At 43.3% G+C, this 22,197-nt stretch overlaps 2 protein-coding genes across 2 annotated transcripts; both read left to right on the top strand.

The window, feature by feature from the left end:
* Positions 1-12,705: 12,705 nt before the first annotated feature.
* On the top strand, positions 12,706-13,207 carry MELLADRAFT_64656 (uncharacterized protein; the record flags this gene model as incomplete). The annotated part of the gene is made up of 2 exons (XM_007412103.1): positions 12,706-12,945; positions 13,028-13,207. The coding sequence occupies 2 exons, from the start codon at positions 12,706-12,708 to the stop codon at positions 13,205-13,207; spliced, it is 420 nt and encodes a 139-aa protein (XP_007412165.1).
* Positions 13,208-15,492: 2,285 nt separating this feature from the next.
* Positions 15,493-20,754, top strand: MELLADRAFT_116992 (uncharacterized protein; the record flags this gene model as incomplete). Its single annotated transcript, XM_007412104.1, has 7 exons — positions 15,493-17,190; positions 17,280-17,676; positions 17,988-18,072; positions 18,141-18,222; positions 18,313-18,451; positions 18,715-19,672; positions 19,746-20,754. 7 exons carry the CDS (start codon positions 15,493-15,495, stop codon positions 20,488-20,490), a joined length of 4,104 nt encoding a protein of 1,367 aa, XP_007412166.1.
* Between the last annotated feature and the right edge of the window lie 1,443 nt (positions 20,755-22,197).

The raw sequence follows: 22,197 nt of genomic DNA, 5'->3' as shown, positions 1-22,197 counted from the left end.
CATTGTTTAGACATCAATGTTGAATTGAAACTTCTCGCATTGGATTGAAACTTTGGGGTTTTTACTAAGGTCCAGGCGCACATTTGCGACCTTCTAACAAGAAATCCTACTTCAGAGTGGTTTTAGGATTTGGAATCATCGCGTAAGTTTCATTTAAGCTCAAGTACATACATTTAAGTTCGAGTGACATACGACGGGGTGTCACAAGCTGACCTACCTAAATCCATGTCATCTTCGGAAATATATACCCAAAAGTTCATTCCATGACCTTTCACAAAAAACTGGGTACGACCAGTTCTGCAAGGATTCCTCCAAATCCATAACTTTGAGGCGTCATTTCTTGTCCAAAATCAGGCGCCAAGGAACTCAAATGAAGAGACGTGCAACATAGAGCACTATTTGATGGGTAAAAGCTTGAAAATATGTCTGAGACATCCTTGCATAGTAAGGAAATTTCAAGTTTAGGAATACAAGTTTCTGGTTTTTCAAAAAACTTGCAGTTATGTGACAAGGATGCAATATCAAGTTATGATGTGCAAGAACGTCGTTTTTCAGACGAGTGGGTCAAGATGGTTCTCACCAAAACTTTATGAGGCTTGACGAGAAGAAACGGTTCTTGTACTCGATTATACTGCGCAACTCGTTTCAAAGGCCAAATTAACTACCATATGTGACGTAAAACACGAAAAAACGTGGAAAACAAGCCATATATCGTACTTTAGCAGTAAGAAAAAATTGGAAACTTGCGCCTGGTCTCTACTATCTTCAAGGTGAGTCTGATCGCCTTCTCTACCATCTCTTCCTAAGGCTGATCTTTTGGATTATGACAGACTGTAACAATCATGTGATCCAAATTCCAATCTAAGCAGTCTTTGTAAAGTTGGAAAATTGAATATCTTCATCATCTTCTTGTGGAGAATAATGTGAAGCAAAACACAGATTTTGAATGTTGCATGCCTACTCTCATCTACAGATCTCGTACAAAAATGATGTATTCCATTGAATGTAGCTTCCATTTTGATTATACTGATTGCTGTTGAGAAGCTGAGACAAATATTGATTGATATGTGTCTGTGATGAAAAGTGAAAGATGATGATTTTTCAAAGCTAATCTTTTTGTTCGATAAAAAGTCAACAGAATCCATAGTTATTAATTATGACCTCGATGTTGAATTGTTTTTGTTCATCTGGAGACTTACTTTTTGTTTTGATCCAAGACTCAACGGCATTCTCAATCAGGAGCCGTCTGGAATCGTCTTTGGCATTGTCTAGATGCTTTCTTTGAAGTTGGTCACTTGTTATTAACAGATAGGAATGTTAAAATAACAGGACTTACATTACATGTGCATCTGACGGGTCGGATTCTATTTCTATGAAAGGATGATTTTGAAATTGACGTCATCAGTCGATTCACTTCTTCTTTACCATCTTCTTCATCCTTTCATTTCCTCTAAGTTTACTCACAAACTTCCTTAGTTGATTCATTGAATAGTAATTTTTCAGGCCCTCCCTCTCCACAACGCCGGGCCACTGCGCTGCGCAACGGGCGCAGCGCGCCGCAATGCAACGCACCGGGTTTACCCCGCAACGCACCGCACCGCACCAGGTCTATACGATGCCCGGTACGTTAGGTGTTCAAGACCCATAACCCATGGGGTTGCGTTGCAAATGCAGCGGCGCACCGCGCAGCGCAACCCCGCAGCGGCCCGGCCCGGGGGTTTACTAGGGTAAAGGGTTTGATATCGTTGGTAACCAATGTATCAGATTACCAACTCATCGACTTCGACTCATCTGGACCAATGCGACTGGGACCTACACCACGAAGGCCTCCGTACGGTTTTTGCACTGGTTATGCTGTGCGGTGAAAAAACCGCAGGCATCTGCAGGCATGATTCGTGAAAACATCGAGTGGGTACAACCGGAATTAATACTGTGCTATGTGCCCCAGTCAAAATTTGTCAATAAACTCGTGAAAAACCAGTCAATTTTCTGCCTTTGTGTGACACAGACAGGGTATTCTGGTCAAAACTCCGTTTTTGGCTCATATAAACAGCGGCTCCACTTGATAAAGACAGTCTAATAAAATATTTGATTGCCATGCTACACACAATAACTTCAAAGAACAATAATAAACAGTGTAGAATACAATCTGAAAGCTACCACGATACAACATTAGAAAAATGAGAAGCTCTCATAAAATGACCAGATGAGAATAAATGAAATCTCAAAATAGGAAAGAGAAACCTGTCTCATAAAATGAAAAATAACCATACCAGATGAGAATAAATAAAATCTAAAAATAGGAAATCAATAACATCTATCTAAATCACACAGATACCTACTCTTCTTCTTCTTCCTCCTCCTCCTCCTCCTCCTCCTCTTCTTCTTCTTCTTCTTCTTCTTCTTCTTCTTCTTGCGCCTCATCACGTACTACTTGTTCTTCTTTTTGAGCCTCGTACAGCTCTTCATCGGGGCCGGCGGCCTCCTCGCCAAAGGAATCATTGAGAGTCGCTATACAAACTTGTATGTCATCCTCACTAGGTAACGTGAAATTGGTGAGCCCTTGCAATTCTGTGAATGTCCTTTTTCCATTAAAAATCATGTCCTGTTTTAAAACCAGCACAAAGCATCTGTTTATAGAAGAAAGTCAGTCGAGATGAGTATAAAATGAATGTAGATAAAATACATACGCATAACAGTATCTTGAAGATTCATTGCGCAAGGTCTCCAGAGTTTGGTCGATAACGTTCCACAAAGTTTTGGTCTTATAAGTTGGACGGTTTAACCCCCAATGTATGGCTTGTAACCTCTAAATAAGATGATATTTGAGGCAATAAGTCAGTCACATTGTATTGATCATACGAAGAGAGGAAGAAAGCATCTAAACCACATACTATCCATGCATGACGACCAACTTGAAGATGTCCAACGTCGTTGACGATTTTTTTTGGAGACACTACACTGCCTCCAACATACCCGTGCTCTTTTTGGTAGAGCTAATCCAAACTTGGTTAGAACTTCAAGACTTGAATGATTTAGTTGAACAGAGGACTCGCCTTGACCATAATCTCATAAATGCTTGGTACAGCACCATCACCGGTGACGATGGATCGATCTGGAAGCTGAATGTTCGTCAGGAGCTATGGAATTGAGATAAGATAGTCAGTTGTTTTGTGAAATAAGCGCAATGGTCTGATAGAACACATCTTACAGTGCCTAAATGGTCTTTTCGGACTTCCTTCAAGACCGTCTTGATGAGCTGATGGAAAACACTTGACGCTGCTGGGTCTGGATCCTTTCCATAGCGAGGTGGTAACATCTTCTTCTTCCATGTGTTACGATTCGACATGATCTTGGTCTGAAAACAAACATTGGATCCTTGTTGATATGTTGATGAAAGATTAAAACACTTACCATAACCCTTGCGTAAAGAGAGTGAGGCAGCAGAGTCTTAGTGCCTTTTTTGTTGTTGGTTGCTGTGTATGCCTGAACATCGCCTTTCGAAATGCACTGTGTGGCCCAATGACGCACACATTTCTGACAAAAGAGAAGAGAACATTACCTAACAATTGTTCAACTCTAGAAAAATCAAATCAACTCACTTTAAGTTCTTTACTTGCTTTCCAACCAATACCACCAGATGCAATTTTGGAGATTTGTGATTGCATCTCGGACATTTGGGCCCTCATCTCTGAAAAGAATAATTCATTTGCTTGACGATCAGCCATGATGTTTGCCATGATTGTCATGAATTGCTCTTCAGAAGATTCAACCTACAGCAGAAAAGGATATTTAGTTCAATATTGAAAGCGAAGAAAAAAAAAGAATGAAAGTGCAAATTCTCACTGACATTGGAGAGTTTGCGACAGATGAAACGATGCTGCGTGTCAAGGTCAACACGGGTGGCAATTCGATTGTAAATAAGCGCTTTGGCCCGATTCATGTGGCATGCAAACGTTTCGGCCATGATGTCTGCGACTTCGGTTTGGATAGCGGGGTCAGTAGCTGCCACTCCTGCATTGCTTTTGATTTCGTTTCCAGCGTTGTTGTCATTTTCTATGAAGCACTAGGTGTGTTAGTTTCATTCAGGGATTGATTGATTAAAGTAAAGAATATATAAAAACTGACCACTATGATTACTTTCGATTTCGTTTCCAGCTTTGTTGTCATTTTCTATGAAGCATTAGGTGGGTTAGTTTTGTTCCGGTATCAATCAAAGTAAAGAATATATAAAAACTGACCACTATGATTACTTTCAATTTCGTTTCCAGCGTTGTTGTCATTTTCTATGAAGCATTAGGTGGGTTAGTTTTGTTCCGGTATCAATCAAAGTAAAGAATATATAAAAACTGACCACTATTACGCTCTGATTGATTGAATGATTGATTGAAGAAATCCAAATCTCCTGGTTGGAAGAGTTCATTCTCACTGGGCAGTCCAGCCGGCGAACCAGAGATCTCCTCATAGGGCTCAACTTCGTCATCCTCGTCAGCTTGATGATGAGGTGGTTTCTTACCCAAATTCGTTCGCTTGTTCATTGCAAGAGGTTGGATCACTTTTGAAGAGGAGGCTTGAGAAGCTCTGGTGATTTTAGAAGGCGCTTTGTTGATTTTCGAAGGTGCTTTGTTGATTTTCGAAGGCACAGATTGAGAAGGTGCTTTGTTGATTTTCAAAGGCACAGATTGAGAAGGTGGTTTGTTGATTTTCGAAGGCGCAGCTTGAGAAGCTCTGGTGATTTTCAAAGGTGCAGCTTGAGAAGGTGGTTTGTTGATTTTTGAAGGCGCTTTGTTGATTTTCGAAGGCGCAGCTTGAGAAGCTCTGGTGGTTTTCGAAGGCGCAGCTTGAGAAGGTGGTTTGTTGGTTTTCGACGAGGAGGCTTGAGGAGGTGGTTTGTTGGTTTTTGATGAGGAGGCTTGAGGAGGTGGTTTGTTTGTAGAACGCACCCGCGCACCTTGTTGCTGGTCAGCCAAACCTTTGATCGGAGACAGATGGGTGTTAATGCCACCAGTAGCTGAAGGCCTTGCATAAGGTGTAGCACGCTTTCGTTGAGACATCTTGAGGACGTGGTGATTCACAGAAGATTGATGAAGGTTGCAGTGGGCGTGATTCGTGGAGGATTGATGGAAATTGAAGGAGGTGATCGATGAAAGTGGAAGAAGGTGATCGATGAAAATTGAAGAAGGTGATCAATGAATTGGCCTGGTGATGTGAAACCTTGTGAAACCTTTGTGAAAGGTTTGCTGAAACCTGAATCTTGATGCGTTTAATTTTGACTTGATTGAAAGGCAGAGTAAGATCCTTTTCCAAAGGATGTGGGGATCACAGAGTTGAGGAATGTGAAGCTTTGCATTTCGCGAAATGCGAAGCTTCGCATTTCGCAAAATGCAAAGCTTCATTTGTAGTATTTGAACAGAAATATTTGAATTCAAACATACAACAGTTCCATCCAGTAAATTAAATTGAAGACATGAATAAAGCCAGAAATTTGTAAATTAACTTAAAGACTTCCTTAATACATTAATGCAACTCAAACAAACAGTGACCAAGTATAACATTTAAAAAGTGGAAAGATGCCCAGTTGAAGGCCCAGCAAGTGGCGAGTCTTCTTGTGTTGAGTCTCCTTCTGTTGATTCTTCCTGTGTTGCACGTTGTTTGCCTTTGCTCTTTCGTTTTCTTGACGTGCGTCCTTCTTGTTGTGCCAAGAACCGGTCCTTGAGAGTTTGCATCTGCTTTTCTTTCTTTGCCTGCTTTTCTTTCAAAGACGTGTCCCAATGTTGAATTCCTTCTGCAACTGCTGTTTTAAAATCAGCAGGCCGCACTTTTGAGAATCTTATTTGAGCCCATTCACGATGAAGCTCTGCAGAATAGAAAGCGGCAGAGTTGAGGATAAAAAAAATCGTGTCCTCATGAACAACCATTGGTTCTTGGATATGTGATATCCGTCTCTCAATCATGACTCGGTGATTTTTCTTGACTGTACATCCACTTTTGTGGCAATTGTGTTGAACATTAAGAACCCCGACAACATCCTGTACGAAAACAAGCTGTTAGAATTCATGGATCCACAATAGAATAGTGAATGTACTCACTGTGGGGCTGACCCACACAGACTGGTTGGTTTCTTCCACTTCGCGCATGCCATAGAAATCACTCACGCCTGCTGTTGTACACCGGGAGAATTCAAATCTACACTGACGAGGACCTGAACCACTCAGACCCCACAATTTTCTGATCCGGCCAAGGAAATCGCCGGTGCTAAGATGTACCTGCAAAAGAAAAGATTAATGCATCATCCATAAGTTATTCAAAAATGAAGACTCAAGTCGGGTACCACCATACCGATATGAAGTCATCCTTTTTTACTTTTTGTCGATCCTCAAGAGTAAAAGTGTCCAAGACTTTCCATGTCTTTTCAGTGTAAGAGTTCCTGATTGCTTCTGGGATACAGTCTTCAGATCTTGCGGGTTGTGTTTTGCAAATTGCCACAAGAAACAAATTTCAGTGAACTTCAACATGTGAGCAATGGAGTAACTCACATCCTCTCTGAAACTCGCCTGGCTCATTCCATTGAGCATTATATCCCAATGCTTTTTGAAAGACTCGATTATTTTTGAATACATCTGTCACCTTTGAGCCTGCTTGAATATATGTCTTCAGATTTGCATGATAGTTGAGCGCCGAAGCTGTAATCGATCTGATGAGCCTGTGGTTGTTGAAAGAATTAGCAATATCTTTACTAGGGCTCAAATGATTCGAATGTATTGATGAATTTCGTGTGTTGCCATTGTATCCTTCGAAGTTTTTGGTTGCAAACAGACAAGCCGGACCAAATCTCTCGATTGCGTCACAAAGGTGGGTGAGCATGTGGAATTTTGGCTTATTGCACCATTGAGCCGAAAGCCGTACGATAGATCGAAGGAATATTTGAACTTGAAGGCCGACTTGAATGATATAGGCGTCCATGTCAGAGATTTCGGTTTGAAATAGATAAGAAGAGAGGTGAGACAAAGCCTTCCAAGCTTCGCGTTCCTCATCTGGCATGGCACACTCGAAGAAAATAAATGGTCCTGCTTGAAGGACGGTGCGGAATTCCTTCCCAGTAAGACTGAGGAAGTGATTAATCATGCTCTTGGGTTGAATCGCTGGGATCTTCAAGCCTGAAGTGTTGAATGATCTCCATCGAGCCCAGATTCCTTCTTTCTCAATTGGCGACGAGTTTTGCATTCAATGACATAGAAGATACTTTCCTATTCCTAGAAGCATAACATGCAAGATTTCGACCGGAGTATCTTTATGCCCATCAAACCCTGCTCAAAAAAACAAAACCACACAGTCAGCATAGTTTGAAGAATGAAGCTTAAGAGACAGGATTTACCTTTCAAACGAAGAAATGGATTGTAGACACATTCTCCAAATTGATCACTGAGATCACGACACATCTGTGCAACATCACCTTTTGATAATGATGGATCGCAATGCCAATCTTGGACCTTCTTAACAAATGGCATATTGAGTGTGTCTTTTACACCCTTTTCAGCCGATTCAGTGTCAAACAATCCAATGGTGCCGGGACGCTGCGCCAATTCCCAGAGCTTGCGGGTATTCGATTTTGTTTCTGACCAGCTTCGCGGAGGCAGAGACGACTGGAGGTGGTAAATTTGTGGTAAGTAGTTGTCTAGCAGAATACTTTTCATGGAATTAAATCTTACCTTGTTTCCATTTTCGTCAATTCCAATAAAATCACTAACATACTTTGTTGCTCGTTTGTCCACCATACTTTCGACTTTCAATTTACAAATCCGACATGGAGTGAGCGACACTGTGGGGTTCATTGTATTCGTGACCTCAGCGTGCATTGGAGAGTCTCCGAGATGGCATAGTACCATGGTCATGACTAGAACTTGCGAATCACTCCGATGATCATAGGCCATGAAACCATTTGTACTCAATTCACTGAATACAACAAAACAACATCAGATTCTTGTATAGGTGAAATGAACAGGTACTGGCTTACTTTAATTCATCAATCAAAGGTTCAGCCAGCTCCAAAGCACTTGCCGTGTTTGATGTTGTCAAGAAGTGACAATTGTATTCCTGATTAGAGAATTTTGGAGGTAATCCAGCTAGAGTGCAATAAAAGGCGATGTGCTTGTTCCAACGCTTCGAAATATTCCCAGAGAGATCGTCGCAATACAAGACCAGTGGTAAGTTGCGAATGAGCCTACCTTTAGCCTTTGTTCTCCACGGATTTGTGAAAGGGACTTCATTGAAATTTCCGCTGCCAAGATTCTCTGAAAAAGAATGGATGATGGTCAGCTGGAATGAAAGGATGATGTGTGTGAAAACAGAATGATGCGTATAAATAATTACCATGCATTGTATCCTCACAGTGATCTTTCATCAAGACGTTCCTGCGTACTTCGATCGTGGTGAAAGATCTCCAAAAATCTTTGATGTTGACAGAGGACAAACTTAAAGAATCAAAGGAAGACACCGACTCATATTCCACACGGATCTTTGGCAATTGGTTCTGAGCCCGTTGGTAAGTTTGATGTGCAGAGCTGCACTTGGCAAAGATATCTGTGCCCACTTGATAGAAAAAGTGGGGTACAACAATCCTTTGAGAATGCAGCTGCACTGGTTCAAACAAATAGAAGTGAATCTTGTTGGATTCGACCATCTGGACCCGTAAGTCCCCATCAAGCGTCTCTCGCTATTTCTTTGATTGTGCCAGTCGATTGATTTTGCTTGCTGGATCAGGTAATTCGGGCATGAACTGAAGTTGTTCTGAGACATAAGGGTTCGCCAGTTCCTATCCAAAAGCAAAAGGTGTTAGTGATGTCGAGTTTTTTGAAAGGATAAAGTTTGCCTACTTGGCTTAGAATTTGCTTGACTTTCAGTCCAAAGCAAGGCCTTTCCAAAGGGCTGACAATCTCGTAGACATCATAACCGTAGTTTTTCTTGAGTTTCCGACGTAAGTTCTGAAGGGCCTTATATCCAGGAAGCTCTACACCCAGGAGTTTGACAAACGATCGAACTCGTTCGTATTGGAGTAGAGACATTGTTGTCCTTGTTGAGCCAAGAATCAGCAAGCCAACGAGTTGCTTATGGAGGAGGAAGGCAATAAATAAATAAATCATTGATTTAATCAATAAACGATCTCTGTGAATCAAAGCAAAAAAGGAAGACAGAAGCCAACCTCCAAGCTTGAAAAAGGCGCCCAGGACTTGCTGTCCTCCTGCACGACCCCCTCTTCATTGCCATCCAAATGTTCTGAGGATGATTCCTCGCCGTCGTTGTCTGTTTCGGTGTCATCTCCAATTGAATCATCTTCTTTGCTGCTGATTGATGGTGAATCAAAGAGTGATGCATGATCTTTATTCCAAAGATCGAAGAGGATATTTTGACGCTGTTCAAGATCATCTTCTTCTGATGCCGCGTTGGGACTGGCTATGATTGGATCTTCAAGTTGATCATTCGTCATGTCGTCTTGGTTGGCGTTGGTTTGAAGAGGTTCCTGGGGAGATTTGTGACGTGGTTTACGACGTTTGCGAGGTTTGCGACGTTTGCGAGCACGATCCGCCTTCCATATCTTGAAATTTTCTTTGTGACTGGTGAGGTCACAGTGCCTTCGAACGGAGGGCATTTGCATTGTTCTGCTCTCAGAACAAGCAAGACACGAATATGATATTGAATCAAGTGGACCGGTAAGGACCTTGATGAAGCCTGGTCGCAAGAGGAGCTGTGTTAGCATGGATGTCTTCAAGCGAGGCTTGAAAGGTTCTTCAATACATTCTGGTATGTCTTGAGGAAGGACCATTTCCAATCGAGAAGACCCTAAGATGAAAGATGAAATCGAAGAGATAACGAAAGCGATGAGAATCACAAAACTTGAAATTGGAAACATTGGCTGACCTCCTGCGTTCAGAGGGTAAGGGGTGAGGTGAACACTTCCTCTGACCAGGGATAAAACGGGCAAGTAACCATGCAAAATCCTTCGAGACATGATCCGAAGAATCTCTGGTGTGTTGAATCATGGCTCTGCAATGTGTCGATAAGGCCACAGTTTAATAACTGTGATAAAGTGGTTGATCAACTGTATTTGATCAACCTGTGACAACCCGGGATACGGGCCTGTATCCCAACGGGTATCTCTCCTGCTGTGATTGTGATTTTTAAAACCCGCTCACACCGGTCAACACCGCAAGCGCTACGCAACGCAATGGATTTCGACCTATTTCCATTGTGTTGCGCAGTCGGCGCATTATTACGCTACGCAACCACTCCGCAATGGGGTGTTTTTTTTGTAACTTGCCGTTGCGGAGCGGTTGGGCAAATATTGCGGAAAATGCGCAATATTGCCCTATTTCTGCAATATTTGCCCTAAATAACCGTCAAAAACCGACCGCAATTGCGGTGCGGGTTTCTGACCAAGGGGTTTTTTGAACCCGGATTGCGGAGCGCTGGCACCGCACTATATTGCGTTGCTATTGCGGCGCCCAAAAGCGCTACGCAACCGCACCACAACTGCAACATAGTGTGGTGCTCTTGCGGTATTGCACCGGTTTTCTAACGAAAAGGGGGTTCGTGGTGTACCTGCAAGATGAAACCACCTCGATCAGCTAGCCCAGAAGGTCCAAAAATATCACCGAAAGCAGGCCATCTGTTGTGTATTTCCATGGCTCGTATTGGATGGTCGGAACCATGGATTCAATTTCTCCCTCGAATCAACTCTTCTATCAGTTCTCAATCTCAACACCGTTTTCATCAGGACACTCCAGTTCAAGTTCCTCCAGCACTCGCCCCAGTTTACTCGTTTCTCCACTTAAATTCTATTTTCCCTGGCTTTTTTGACATATTTCTCCATCTACTCTGTACTGTTTTCTTTTCCACATCATTCAGTATGGCTAGTAGCCCAGTCGATGATCCGAATCCTCCTCCGTCTGACTCTCAGTCCCAGACCAATATCTCTTCGACTCAAATTGTCCCTTCAACCCCTCTTCGACGTTCCATTCGTCCACCGACACCTCGTAAAGACTTATCTACCATGATTCAACCTTCCTCTGATAGCCGCATTTCAATTGCTCTTCCATCGTCCAAATCTACATCGCGCAAGAAGGCAGGTGGGAGCAAGGAAACCCAAAGCTCAGTTAACAAATCGACTTCCAAAGGCTCCCAAACCAAGAAACAAAAGGAACAACCAACGAGAGCTTCAGCAGTGAGTGACTTTGGAATTTGATATATGAATCTTACTCATCGCTTTGTGAGTTCCGCTTGCTAACCAAAGTCAACTTTCTCAAATAGCCGAATGAAGAAGATGTTCCTTCGGAGGGCGAGATGAACCAAGATTCCGATGACGGTTTAACCGATCGGCAAAAAACTAAGCGAGCTAAGGTTTTAGAAGAACAATCCGAAGAGGAAATGGAGTACGATGAGGTTCGAGATTACTTTGCCGAACCTACCTATAAGCAGGGTGATGTAAGTTCCTTTTGTAATATTAAATCAATATTATTGCGATTTATTAACATTAAATATGAATCACCAGGATTGAACACTTAAACCCCTTTCATATGAGTGCCTATGGTGTGGTACTGTGGCTCGAGCCTCAGTTGACTCTTATTCCAACCTTAAGTCACACCGAGACGGTTACGTTGGCAAGAAAGGAAGAACTCGACCTGTATGTAAAGCCCGCCAAAAGGCCATTGACGCCGGAGGCAACCTGCCACCGACAGCCTTCGAAAAGCATAAGAAGACTGCCGATGAGAAGAACCAGCACTCGATGACCGAGTTTTTTGACGTGAAGGAATCCAAAAAATTCGACAACACCACACTCAATCAAATTCTAACTGTTTGGATTCTTGCTGGAGCGCTCCCTTGGAGCAGAATTGAAGATCACTACTTACGACTTGCCTTCCGCTACATCCGGCGCGACATCAAGGTCTTTGGGCGCACGTGGGTCGCGAGAGAGGCAGCTGGGATGTATATGTCATTTAAAGACACTGTGTTGAAAGAAATAGTTGTAAGTTTTGATGTACAACGACATCAAGTTAATAAGATTAGTTCCTTTACTAACATTGAACTCTTATTTTACGTAGGGCAACCAGGGCCAATTTACCCTCATCCACGACGGTTGGACAACCGCAAACAACATTCATGCGTTCTTAGGGGTTTTGGTTGCATACATCAATGAAAAATGGACCTATCAAGTTCGGCACCTCACTCTAAAACTCATAGCTTGGCATCATAACGGAAAATGGCTTGCTCAGCCGCTGGTTCATTTCATGAAGAAGCACAAGCTTCATTACAAGATAGGTTTTTTTAACTTCTTCTCTCATCTTCTCTGAATCAATTTACCTAAACAATCGAGCCTAACCAAATCGTCTTTACTACTATCACATGTTAGGCCAGGTCACAGACTCTGGATCAAATAACATAACCATGAGCGAGGAGATGCACACTCAATTCCAAATTGCCGAAGACGAAATCACACCCTCTCCCGGTCAATCTTACACCTGGGATCCGAAAACTGACTATCATCGCTGTTTCCTGCATAAGATTTCATCCACAGTCAAAGGTGGACTGGCCGAACTAGGACGCTCCACACCCTCACGAGACCAACAGCGCGAATCCCTTCTAGGGGTTTTTCCGATATCTGAGAAGATGCCAGTCATTGCAGAAGAGGAGGAAGACGAAAACCAAGAGAACATGATTGTCATCGAAGCCGAAGACGATGATGATGAAGTCATACCTGAAGAAGAAGACAAAACCGATCATGATTCAGAGGTTGAAGATCTGGTAGCCTGTGCTCCAGACTATGATGAAGATGTGGAGGATCAAATGGACAATGATGATCCCATTAACTCGACTGAAGCCTCCAATCTTGATGTTTTCAAAAATAGTGCTTCCAGGAAGCATGCGAACGAGCTTAATATTCTGATTAGTAAGGTAATCACATCCTCTCCCTCCCCTATCTCACATTCTGCACCTCCATGGTTACATTTCTGACTATGTCTTTTGGTTACTTTAGGCCAATTTTGTTTCACGCAGAGTTGCTCGATCTGCGGCGTGGAGAAGACATTTCGCTCGAAAAGCAAAAAGTCTAAACTTGAAGTTGTTACCGCTGATACCAGGATATAATGCGACTCGATGGAACGCCGAATTCGACTCACTCAATCGTTTAGTGCAGGCACGCAAGGTCAGTTGGTGAACAGCTTCCACCTGACCTATCATTACTTATCTGCATTTGTATTATAGGTTGTCAACAAACTTCTTGCTGAAGACCTCGAACGTGTTAGAAGCAAGAAAAAAAGAGCTAGGTCTTCTAAAAAACCGCGCGGATATTTCCATGAGATTTACTTTACTCCCGATGACTGGGACTCGCTTGAGGAATTGACTAGCGAACTTGAAGTAAGTAGTCTAACTTTCATTTTAACCTTGTCATGTGTTCTAAACCAGTTCTTTTAACAGCCGTTCCTCGATCTGACCAAGCGTATGGAGGGCGATGGACCGACAGGATCCATGGTAATCCCAGAATTCTATGCGCTGAAGGTTCACCTTGCAAATCGGGCTAAGGAACTTCAGATTGGGGATGCCCTCTTACCTATGATCATGTCGATGCAAGCTCGTGTCGACAAGTATCTCGAAGAGGCTTTGCGATGTGACACCACGGTCATGGCAAGCCTCCTCAATCCCTTCTTTCGACTAGCATTCTATGAACAGGCTTTTGGACCCCAACATCCGCACACCGTCCGTGCAGGAAATCTATTTCGAAGCAAATTCAACAAGCGAAAGGAAGAGGTCACATTAGCCACTCCTAAGGAGACACCTGCACCACCCAAGGAAAACTCACGAATTCCAACCACTGGTGTCTTCCAGCTTTTCAAAGCTCAAGAGCCCGAAGTTCAGCTAGACGAAGTTGCAGCCTATTTGAAAGGATCACAACCAATGGCTATCACCGATAACGCACGGGAAAGCAAGGCTATTCTGCCATGGTGGGAGGTATGTGGACATTTGATTTCATACACGTCTTTACTCAATTTGTTGATATGTTTTACAATCTTCATCTCTTCAGGCGAACTGTATGGCATTTCCGGTGTTAGCATCTCTAGCTCGAGATTACATGAGTCTTCCAGCGGGGTCGGCTACAGTCGAAAGAACATTTTTGGCTGCTGCAGATGTCTGCTCATCCGATCGTGTTTCACTCGTGCCAAAGACCATTGAGTGTTGTGTGGGTGCGAGGCTCTGGATACGTCAAGGGGTACCTTTAGCGCACAAGTACACCGAGGTGAACGAAGCGATTCAGGCTTTTGGTGGCAGAAAAGGTGGAACTTAATTTTTTTTTAATTTTTTTTACAAGTGCTTTTCCATATTAACACACGTAGTAAACAATGCAATAACAACATATTTGCACAACTCCTTCATAATGAGGTTTTGACGGTCATCACCGCCGTTGCTGGCGTTGCGCAACGCGCAACGCATCGGGTAATTTCATTGCCCGCTTCGCTGCGCCTTTTGAGCCAAAAAAAACACCGCTGCGGGGCAACGCAACCCCCCGTTGCGTGAAACGCAACGCAGCGGCCCAGCGTTGCTCTCCACCCTTTTACTTTATTGGTTTGGTTGTTGTGGGGAATTATTTCATTTTGAGTGATAGGGGTTTTGATTATTAGTTTCGTATTTTTATATTTTTTAGTCAGTTATACAAAATTATTCATTGTTATCCTCATTAGGCTTTAATTTCACATTTGTTAGCGTATCATTCTTAGTGTGACGCTGTACATTTGTTGTTCCGCTGGCCACCCCGTGGGGTGTTAGGTTAGGATTGGATTTGAAATTTACCGTCCCTTGGTCTGCGTACTAAGGGACTTTTTGCCACACCTAACTAATGTGTTCTATTCCTTAAGTTTGTGAGTAACTGTTTTTGGGACAACATTTCATGATGTTCCGGTGAGGTCTGATGAGAGTTACTCGAAAATCGAGTATCTGTACAGGGCAATACAGGTTTGTGTTTCGGGGTTTGAGGTTTGTCCTCCACCCTCCTCTCTCGTCCATCGTATAAAAAAGGTAAATATCCCACTTCCTCACGACGGCTGTAGAATAATAGAACACCATTCACGAAAGAAGACATTCACCTATTGCCACACCTCAATTTGCAAGTGTTGGTCTTTCAGCCTCAGGGCCATACCACCCTTCTTTCGGGACGCGTCTAAACATAAAATGCGCACGAACTTCACGATCCCACCTCTCGGGTGATGTACCATCTATGGTGTCCTGCGAAGACAGCTCAAGTAGATGATCGATCAGGTCCAGAGTTTATGTAAGACCACGGCTGCCATGACACGCCTTGGTAAAAGGCTTTTCGTCACAGCAGCTGCTCTCTGAACTCACAGCGGAATCTTCCGTATGCCCTTTCTGCATCGCTTTCAAGATTTGTCGCTTCCTTTTGTTTGTCTCGCGCTCAACGCCGTCTGTGCCGAAGAAAACCTGAAATAGAATATGTCAAGAAGCTCAGCGGGACGACCAAACACCAAGATCTCCTCGTTAGTATCACTTTATGAAGAACAAGCTTTAAAACATACCAACTCAGCCAAACGAACCAAAGCCGACGCTTCCGAGGGTTCTTCGACTCGCGCCAGCCGGCATCTATCACCTTTGCCACAGCCTCCAGTCTTCAAGTTTTGCTCACCCGTTTTGACCACGGGTTGTCTTCCTCCAATCATACATGTTGATCCCGAGCCGGATCCTATCCCAAGTGCGCCCACTAATCCGGTCCAATGTAGCTCCATGGAAATGGTCAATACATCAGATTCCTCTACGACACTAAGCCCGCAAGATCTTACAGCTTGTGTAGCTGCCCCATTCCTCAATCTGGGTCAAATACAGGATAATGAGCCGAGAACTGATTCCCATTCCTTTCGTAAAATGGATGTGTCTCAGGACTCAGCATGTCCATCTGTCATTGAATCTTCTTCTGGACCATCATCTCAAAATTGCACTCTGGTCACCGACACGTATCACAAACAGCTTTTGACGAAGCGTATGTCCAACGGATCTACCGACTTTTCTCGCGTTTTTGAGACCTCGACAGATCCTACAATCGATAGAAAACCCCTTCTGACGGGAGGCGAGTCAACTATATCTTCCACGGGATCCAAAATCGGAGTTCCGGCACATCGCGTATTCACACGTGGCGCACCAGCTTTGTTACTACCGGCACTTGACGAGTTGCTTGAGAGCATCGAAGATGCATGCTTTGAAGAAGTGAGAATTAATGATATGAGTGAACAAGAGGGCTCAACCTGGCGAGACTGGATCCGCGGCACCTCCCAAGACCCCCCGTCGTATAATTGGAATCCTTTTCACCGCACCAGAGGACGAAAGTGCACGAAAATGGTAAACCATCGTATGAATAACGAAATCTCCGACATCCCTTCAAAGACAGAGCAAAAGTATTCGTCAAGCAAGGAGTCTGACTTCGAGCGAGGCTCGCATCACGATTCAGAACCGTTTGTAAATACGTCTACAATCTCATTCCTACCGGATCTTCCTTCCGAAATCCCGGCTTCGCGTGCCAAGGCTCCTAAAAAAGAAAGAATTCGGAGACTCATCTTCTTGCCGATGCACCTCTTACCCGCGAATCTGACAATCACTGATCTGAAGCTGAATAGATCCGCATCAGCATCGCTTCTTTCAATGACTGACATAATTTCATTGGGAATGGACACGATACTTGATGCAGAGGATACCCCTTATGCTATGTCTTTGATGAATATCGAGATGTTTCGGGACATGTCACAGATGATCGGTCTTCTCATTGGATTCCGAAGTGACTATTGGCAATCGCCTCTGCCTACGACTACACCAATATTCGACTCGGCTGCGTCTTCAAACTTGACCATAGTAAACGTCCTATTCGGACGGATCCCGGCCGTTGTCGGGCTTGATTTTGTCAGTGCGTTTGGAAAAGCAGTGCTCTGGTTCTGGATTTTCGGATGCATCTGTGCTTTGGGTCTTTATGAATTTTATAGACTTACAGGTGGGTGGACAGGACCTCAAAGAAGGCTATCTAACTCAGCGCGGTTTGGGGAAGGTTTCGATATGGAAGACAATTTCCACAATTCCAAGATTCGTTCGACGTGGAGACAAAGCAAAACTTACATCACTACTCTCACTTTTCTCCTTACCTCGTTTTATGTGAGTTTTGCATCCCAAGGAGTCTTGACGTCCATAACCTCGTCAGATATCCGTTGACCCAAAAAACTTTCACATCATCCATGGTATAGGTCCCCCTTTCCAAAATCAGTATAGGCGCTCTTGCTTGGACAAGTGACTTTTGGGCGATTCCCAATCCGTATGTTAATAGCGATCAACCACAAGTGGACCCCCTCGGACCTTCAGATCTATATCGTGCCTCTTTGGACTTTTGCTACACTACCACGATGAAAAAACCACAAGGAGTTTTGATCAACATCAACTGGACAGTACCTATAATTCTGGCATCAATGTTCAATATCTGTACATTATCGTTATGGTTCCCTATAAGATTGTGGCAAACGGTGAATGTTGAAGCACCCAAAGTAGATGAGTATACTGAACTAGGAGAAAAGCGTAACGCCGTCGACCAAGAGTACATGCGTCTCGTCGATTGCGACCAAGGACCATTCGTATATCTGTACAGCTGTAAGTCAATTCACCCGTGATGTACCGCATGAACACGACAGCACTAAAGCAGCGTGCTAATAGGTTACCGTCGCCGTTGGAGTGGCTTCAAAGCATTCTCTATGATCGTCAAGCTGGCCACAATCCTTATTGGAACGCTAGTCATCAAGGATAATTGTTTGTTTAGAAATCTTCCCCGGGATCGCGTCAACGTCTTTCGTGAAGGAATTTCGGTACTATCCAATTTGCCTTACACATTTATAAATGCCTCTGATTAATGTCTTTTCCTCCTTCAATCGCGCCATAGATGGGTGTCTTTTTTATCTTTCTAGCTATACAGCTGAGGGCCAAACCTTTCATCCATCCAACACAAAATGCGTCTGACACTGTTGGTAAATTTGGGTATCTTGTGATCAGGTATGAAAGCGAATTTTCCTTGTGAGATATCAAACAGTATGTCCGATTATGTATGATATTCTCCTTAGCTTCATAGGATTGTTGGTTGCCCTCAAAGTCAAAGGAAGTCGCGTTCTGGGTGGTCCCCTGCTTGTAGTGATTACTGCGCTAGTTCGTCATTACGTTTCTCCGTGATCATATGCCCGAAGGATTCTCAGCGGCCATTTCCTGATTTCATCCATGCTTCATCATCTCACGTAGATATATGTTTTGAACGCTTATTTTACAATTATTCGTACTCCGATATTTCAACGCGTAATCAAACGGTATCAGAAACGCTTAGATTTTAGTATAGATTTATTCTCCCCGCAGCTAGACTTGGCTAAACATATCACTCGGCGTGTGTGGCAGGAAACGATATGTACACTGTGCGTTTGTTCAGTTCAGACTTCTTTATCAGAACACAATACCCGAAGGGTTGAATCTAAGTTTATTCTTCGGCATCCTTCCAAGAAAGACTGTTGGCCTTACCAGATTACAAAATCATGAACAAAACGTCTTTCAAGTGGTCGGAAGAGAACACAGGACCACCATATCTACTTGGATTCAAAGGTACTCAGGGTGAGAGATTGATTGAGAATTTGAAAATCTTGCGGACTGTAGGGCTACAAGAATACACAAGAGCCAATGCGGAGATGGTCACATCAAATAGGCAAAACAATGATCACAACGTCATACGCGGTCTTATCATCCACGAGTTCACGGGACCCGATTGCTTTTGGAAGCCGCGCACCCCTCCCTACGCGCACAACGTGACAACATTCTTTGGAAGGGCCGACGTAGTTCCTTTTCCATTTACTGTGATCTTTAGATACGATCAGTCTCCTGATCCAATATTCATTACTCAATCAGAAGATCTACAAGCTTATGTAAATCAAAATAATACGATGGAAATACTGATGCGACGACAAGTCCGCTTACTACTACGATCTCTCGAAGGCAAAGAAGTGTTTGCACCCCTCACAGAGGAATGGGAGCGAGTCAAGGGTAAGAAAGGCTTATTCAGGCGAAACGCAGACTCGCGCATTCATTTCCGCAGTGGAATTCTGAAGATCAGGCGTAATTGTGACTTGAGCTGGCGAGGGTATAACTATAACTCGGGATTTGAGGTTACTATAAATTACTGTGACGGACAACTAGCTAAGTCAAATGGTTCAGTCACCAGTAAGATAAAGTACACGCGGGAGGCGCACTCAATCGGTCTGCTGGATGATTTTAAACTTTCTCCCGGACTTGCCAGAATCTTTCAAGACAATAAGCACGTTATTGGCACAAAAATAGGCTCGATACAAACCCATCTTAAGAGTAGACGTGATTATTTTGCTACCCAGTTTGCTTGGAAGCTCAACACTATGTCATATTCATTCTTACTCAACTTGTTGATGAAAGAAGATGTTACTGCGGCATCATTGGCTGAGCATATCAAGTTGGAAGAAGTAGATCCTAAGATGCGTGATTTTCCGGAAGTCTGTCGTGGATCACTGCGAGCCGTTGATGATCGATTACAGTTTATTCATAAAAACAAATTGACAAGGTGGTGGTATACTTTCTTTGACGATGTGTGAGTCAGGCTTTATATTTCTTTCATCTTCCTGGATGTCGAATGTGGCTGATTCAACTCTTTCGTATGTCAGGTATCGGAGAAATGCTGTCGATGTTCCTGCTCTATCTCAATCACCCTCTGACTTTTCACCCCACTACCGCTCAAGCATCTGTTATCGCCCAATGTCAAGAAAAAAACTAGAGGATTTTTTGATTGAGCGACAGCTAGCTACTGTTGACGGCCGAGGCGGCTTCTTTCACAGCGGTCTTTTAAACCGCATGTATTTTTATATGGATGAGATGATGTTCGAGGGCACCTCAAAAGGAATCTCAATCCGTGTCGGTGACTCCCGTGAACAGGTCAAGCTGGAATCTCTGCCTTCTGCAACTAAGCATCGTAAGCAACACGACTCAAGCTCATCTGAGTACAGCTCTTATTACGATCCATACGGACCATCAAGATATTCCTCTCGATTCACACAATTTACCGGTGAAGGTACAGATGAAGGTGATCCAGTGATCAGATTTAGGAATGCTTTTGCTCATGAACAAATCTTTGATCAAACTTCTCAAGAAACATCTACACGTTTTGCTTACATTCTTCAAAGAGTCAAGCGCGGTACCCGAGAGTGGTTAGGTCTTGTTCCAGTTCATCACGCTAGGCGTCATTCAGCTGGTATCTCTTTAGGATTAAGAAGAACAACTACTGGATTTGAACTTCCCAGATCAGCACATAGCCCAGTGATTAGCTTTTGTTCAGAATCTGAAGAGAAATCTGAACGGATTCATAGTCAAATTGATTCACTTGAATATGGTTATCCTCGAAGTGAAATTTGATAGAAATTGGAAGGAAATTGGTCATCGACACTTTAAGACGAGCTGTCTTTGTAATAACACGTGAAGAACCTGTACCATATTGTGGACATTGCATTGTCTAGATAGCATTTTATTCAAATTGGATCCACGCTTATTTGTAAAGATTTGATATTTTCTGTATGAGAAAATCAATTTCAACTCCATTTTGTGTCCTTTGTTGATTCCTAGAATAATTGTAACTTGAAGCTTTTCTTGGCTGGAATTTAATGAAGGACTGTTTTTACCTCGAAGCGACTCGCCCAACATTTATGTGACCCGCATACCATCTCACCCCTGCGCAGGCAAAGTTACAAAGTCAAATAATTGTGGAAAAGCGATTTCTTGAATAACCTGCTGACAAAAAGCAATTGTTTGTTTATTTTGAATTAGAGCATCTCCAATGCGCCCCAATCTGAATGACTAAATGTTACGTTTATGTCAAAAACGTAAGCTGTATTCGAGTTATTCAGAAAATCATCCTCCAACGCCGAGGGCAAGGTCTCACACCTGGCCCACGGTGCGAACTTGTTTTTTGGGTATTGACACACTCCCATGCTCAGGTCAGCAAATTTGCTGACCTGGCTGAATAACGGTACTCAAAGTTGTGTATCCTTTGCCGTGCATAGTTTTTTTGTGTTTTTTTGCAACTACAGTCAATCCAGAATAGCTTGATAAAATGAAATTCATTTTTTTTAATTTCACAGCAATACAGCCCAATACGGGCATTCCTATAAGCATAGCCTACAGTTGAGATAGGTGATTCGAGGTTCAACCTTGGGTTCACCCTTATCTCAACTTCCTTGATAACAACCACTCCTTATCGTTGAATCATTTGTCCATCAATTGGTCCATTATTTCTCTCATATCTGTTATGCCATATGTCAAATACTCCCCTCAGTTGAAGGTTATTGCTCTCAATAAGTTCATATTAGGTCAACCGGTTGCCTCCATCAACAATGATCTCCTCACTTCGATCTCAGCGCAAACCTTCACATGTTGGAAAGAACTCTACGACCTTACTCATGCGGTCATCAGAGATCCGGATTCATATGATAAACGAGGATGTCCGACTCTGTATTCCGACCAAGACCGACAGTTCATGCTTGAACTTATTGAAGCCAATCCGTGCATGTTCCTGGACAAGGTCCAGGAGGCGATGTATGATCATACTGATCTACTTGCTTGTTGACAAACTATCGCCAATGACCTCAAGGAACGGCTTTACCTCACCGTTCACAAGGTTGCAAAGGTTGATAGCAACCAATCACCCGAGCTTCGAGCAGCGTATTCGGGTCAAGTTGCCCATCTTCCACCAGAGTGTCTGGTATTCTTAGGTAAGCATCCATCTCCTTCTAAGCCTTCTATCTTCTTCTTCATATCCAATCTGACTCTATCCTTTCATCCATCATGAAGATGAGACCGGGCTTCAACCACAGGATGTCAAACGAAAACACGTTAGGTCCAAGAAAGGCAAAAGACCAAAGTCTTTGAAGCGTACGAGGGCGGGGAATCACTATACTGTGCTGGCTGCCATCTGTGAATTGGGCTTACTCGCAGTCAACGCCAAGGTCAATGGCTATCGTCAAGACAAATTCCAGGCCGTTTTGAAACACATCTTGGTAAGTGACTGTCTCTCTCTCTTATTTAACTGTGCATAATGAGCTGATGCTCTCGATCTGTTTCAAGCTC

Source organism: Melampsora larici-populina (assembly GCF_000204055.1).
Source record: "Melampsora larici-populina 98AG31 unplaced genomic scaffold MELLAscaffold_28, whole genome shotgun sequence".
NCBI classification, from domain to species: Eukaryota; Fungi; Basidiomycota; class Pucciniomycetes; order Pucciniales; family Melampsoraceae; genus Melampsora; species Melampsora laricis-populina.
This window is presented reverse-complemented; position numbering and strand designations above follow the sequence as displayed.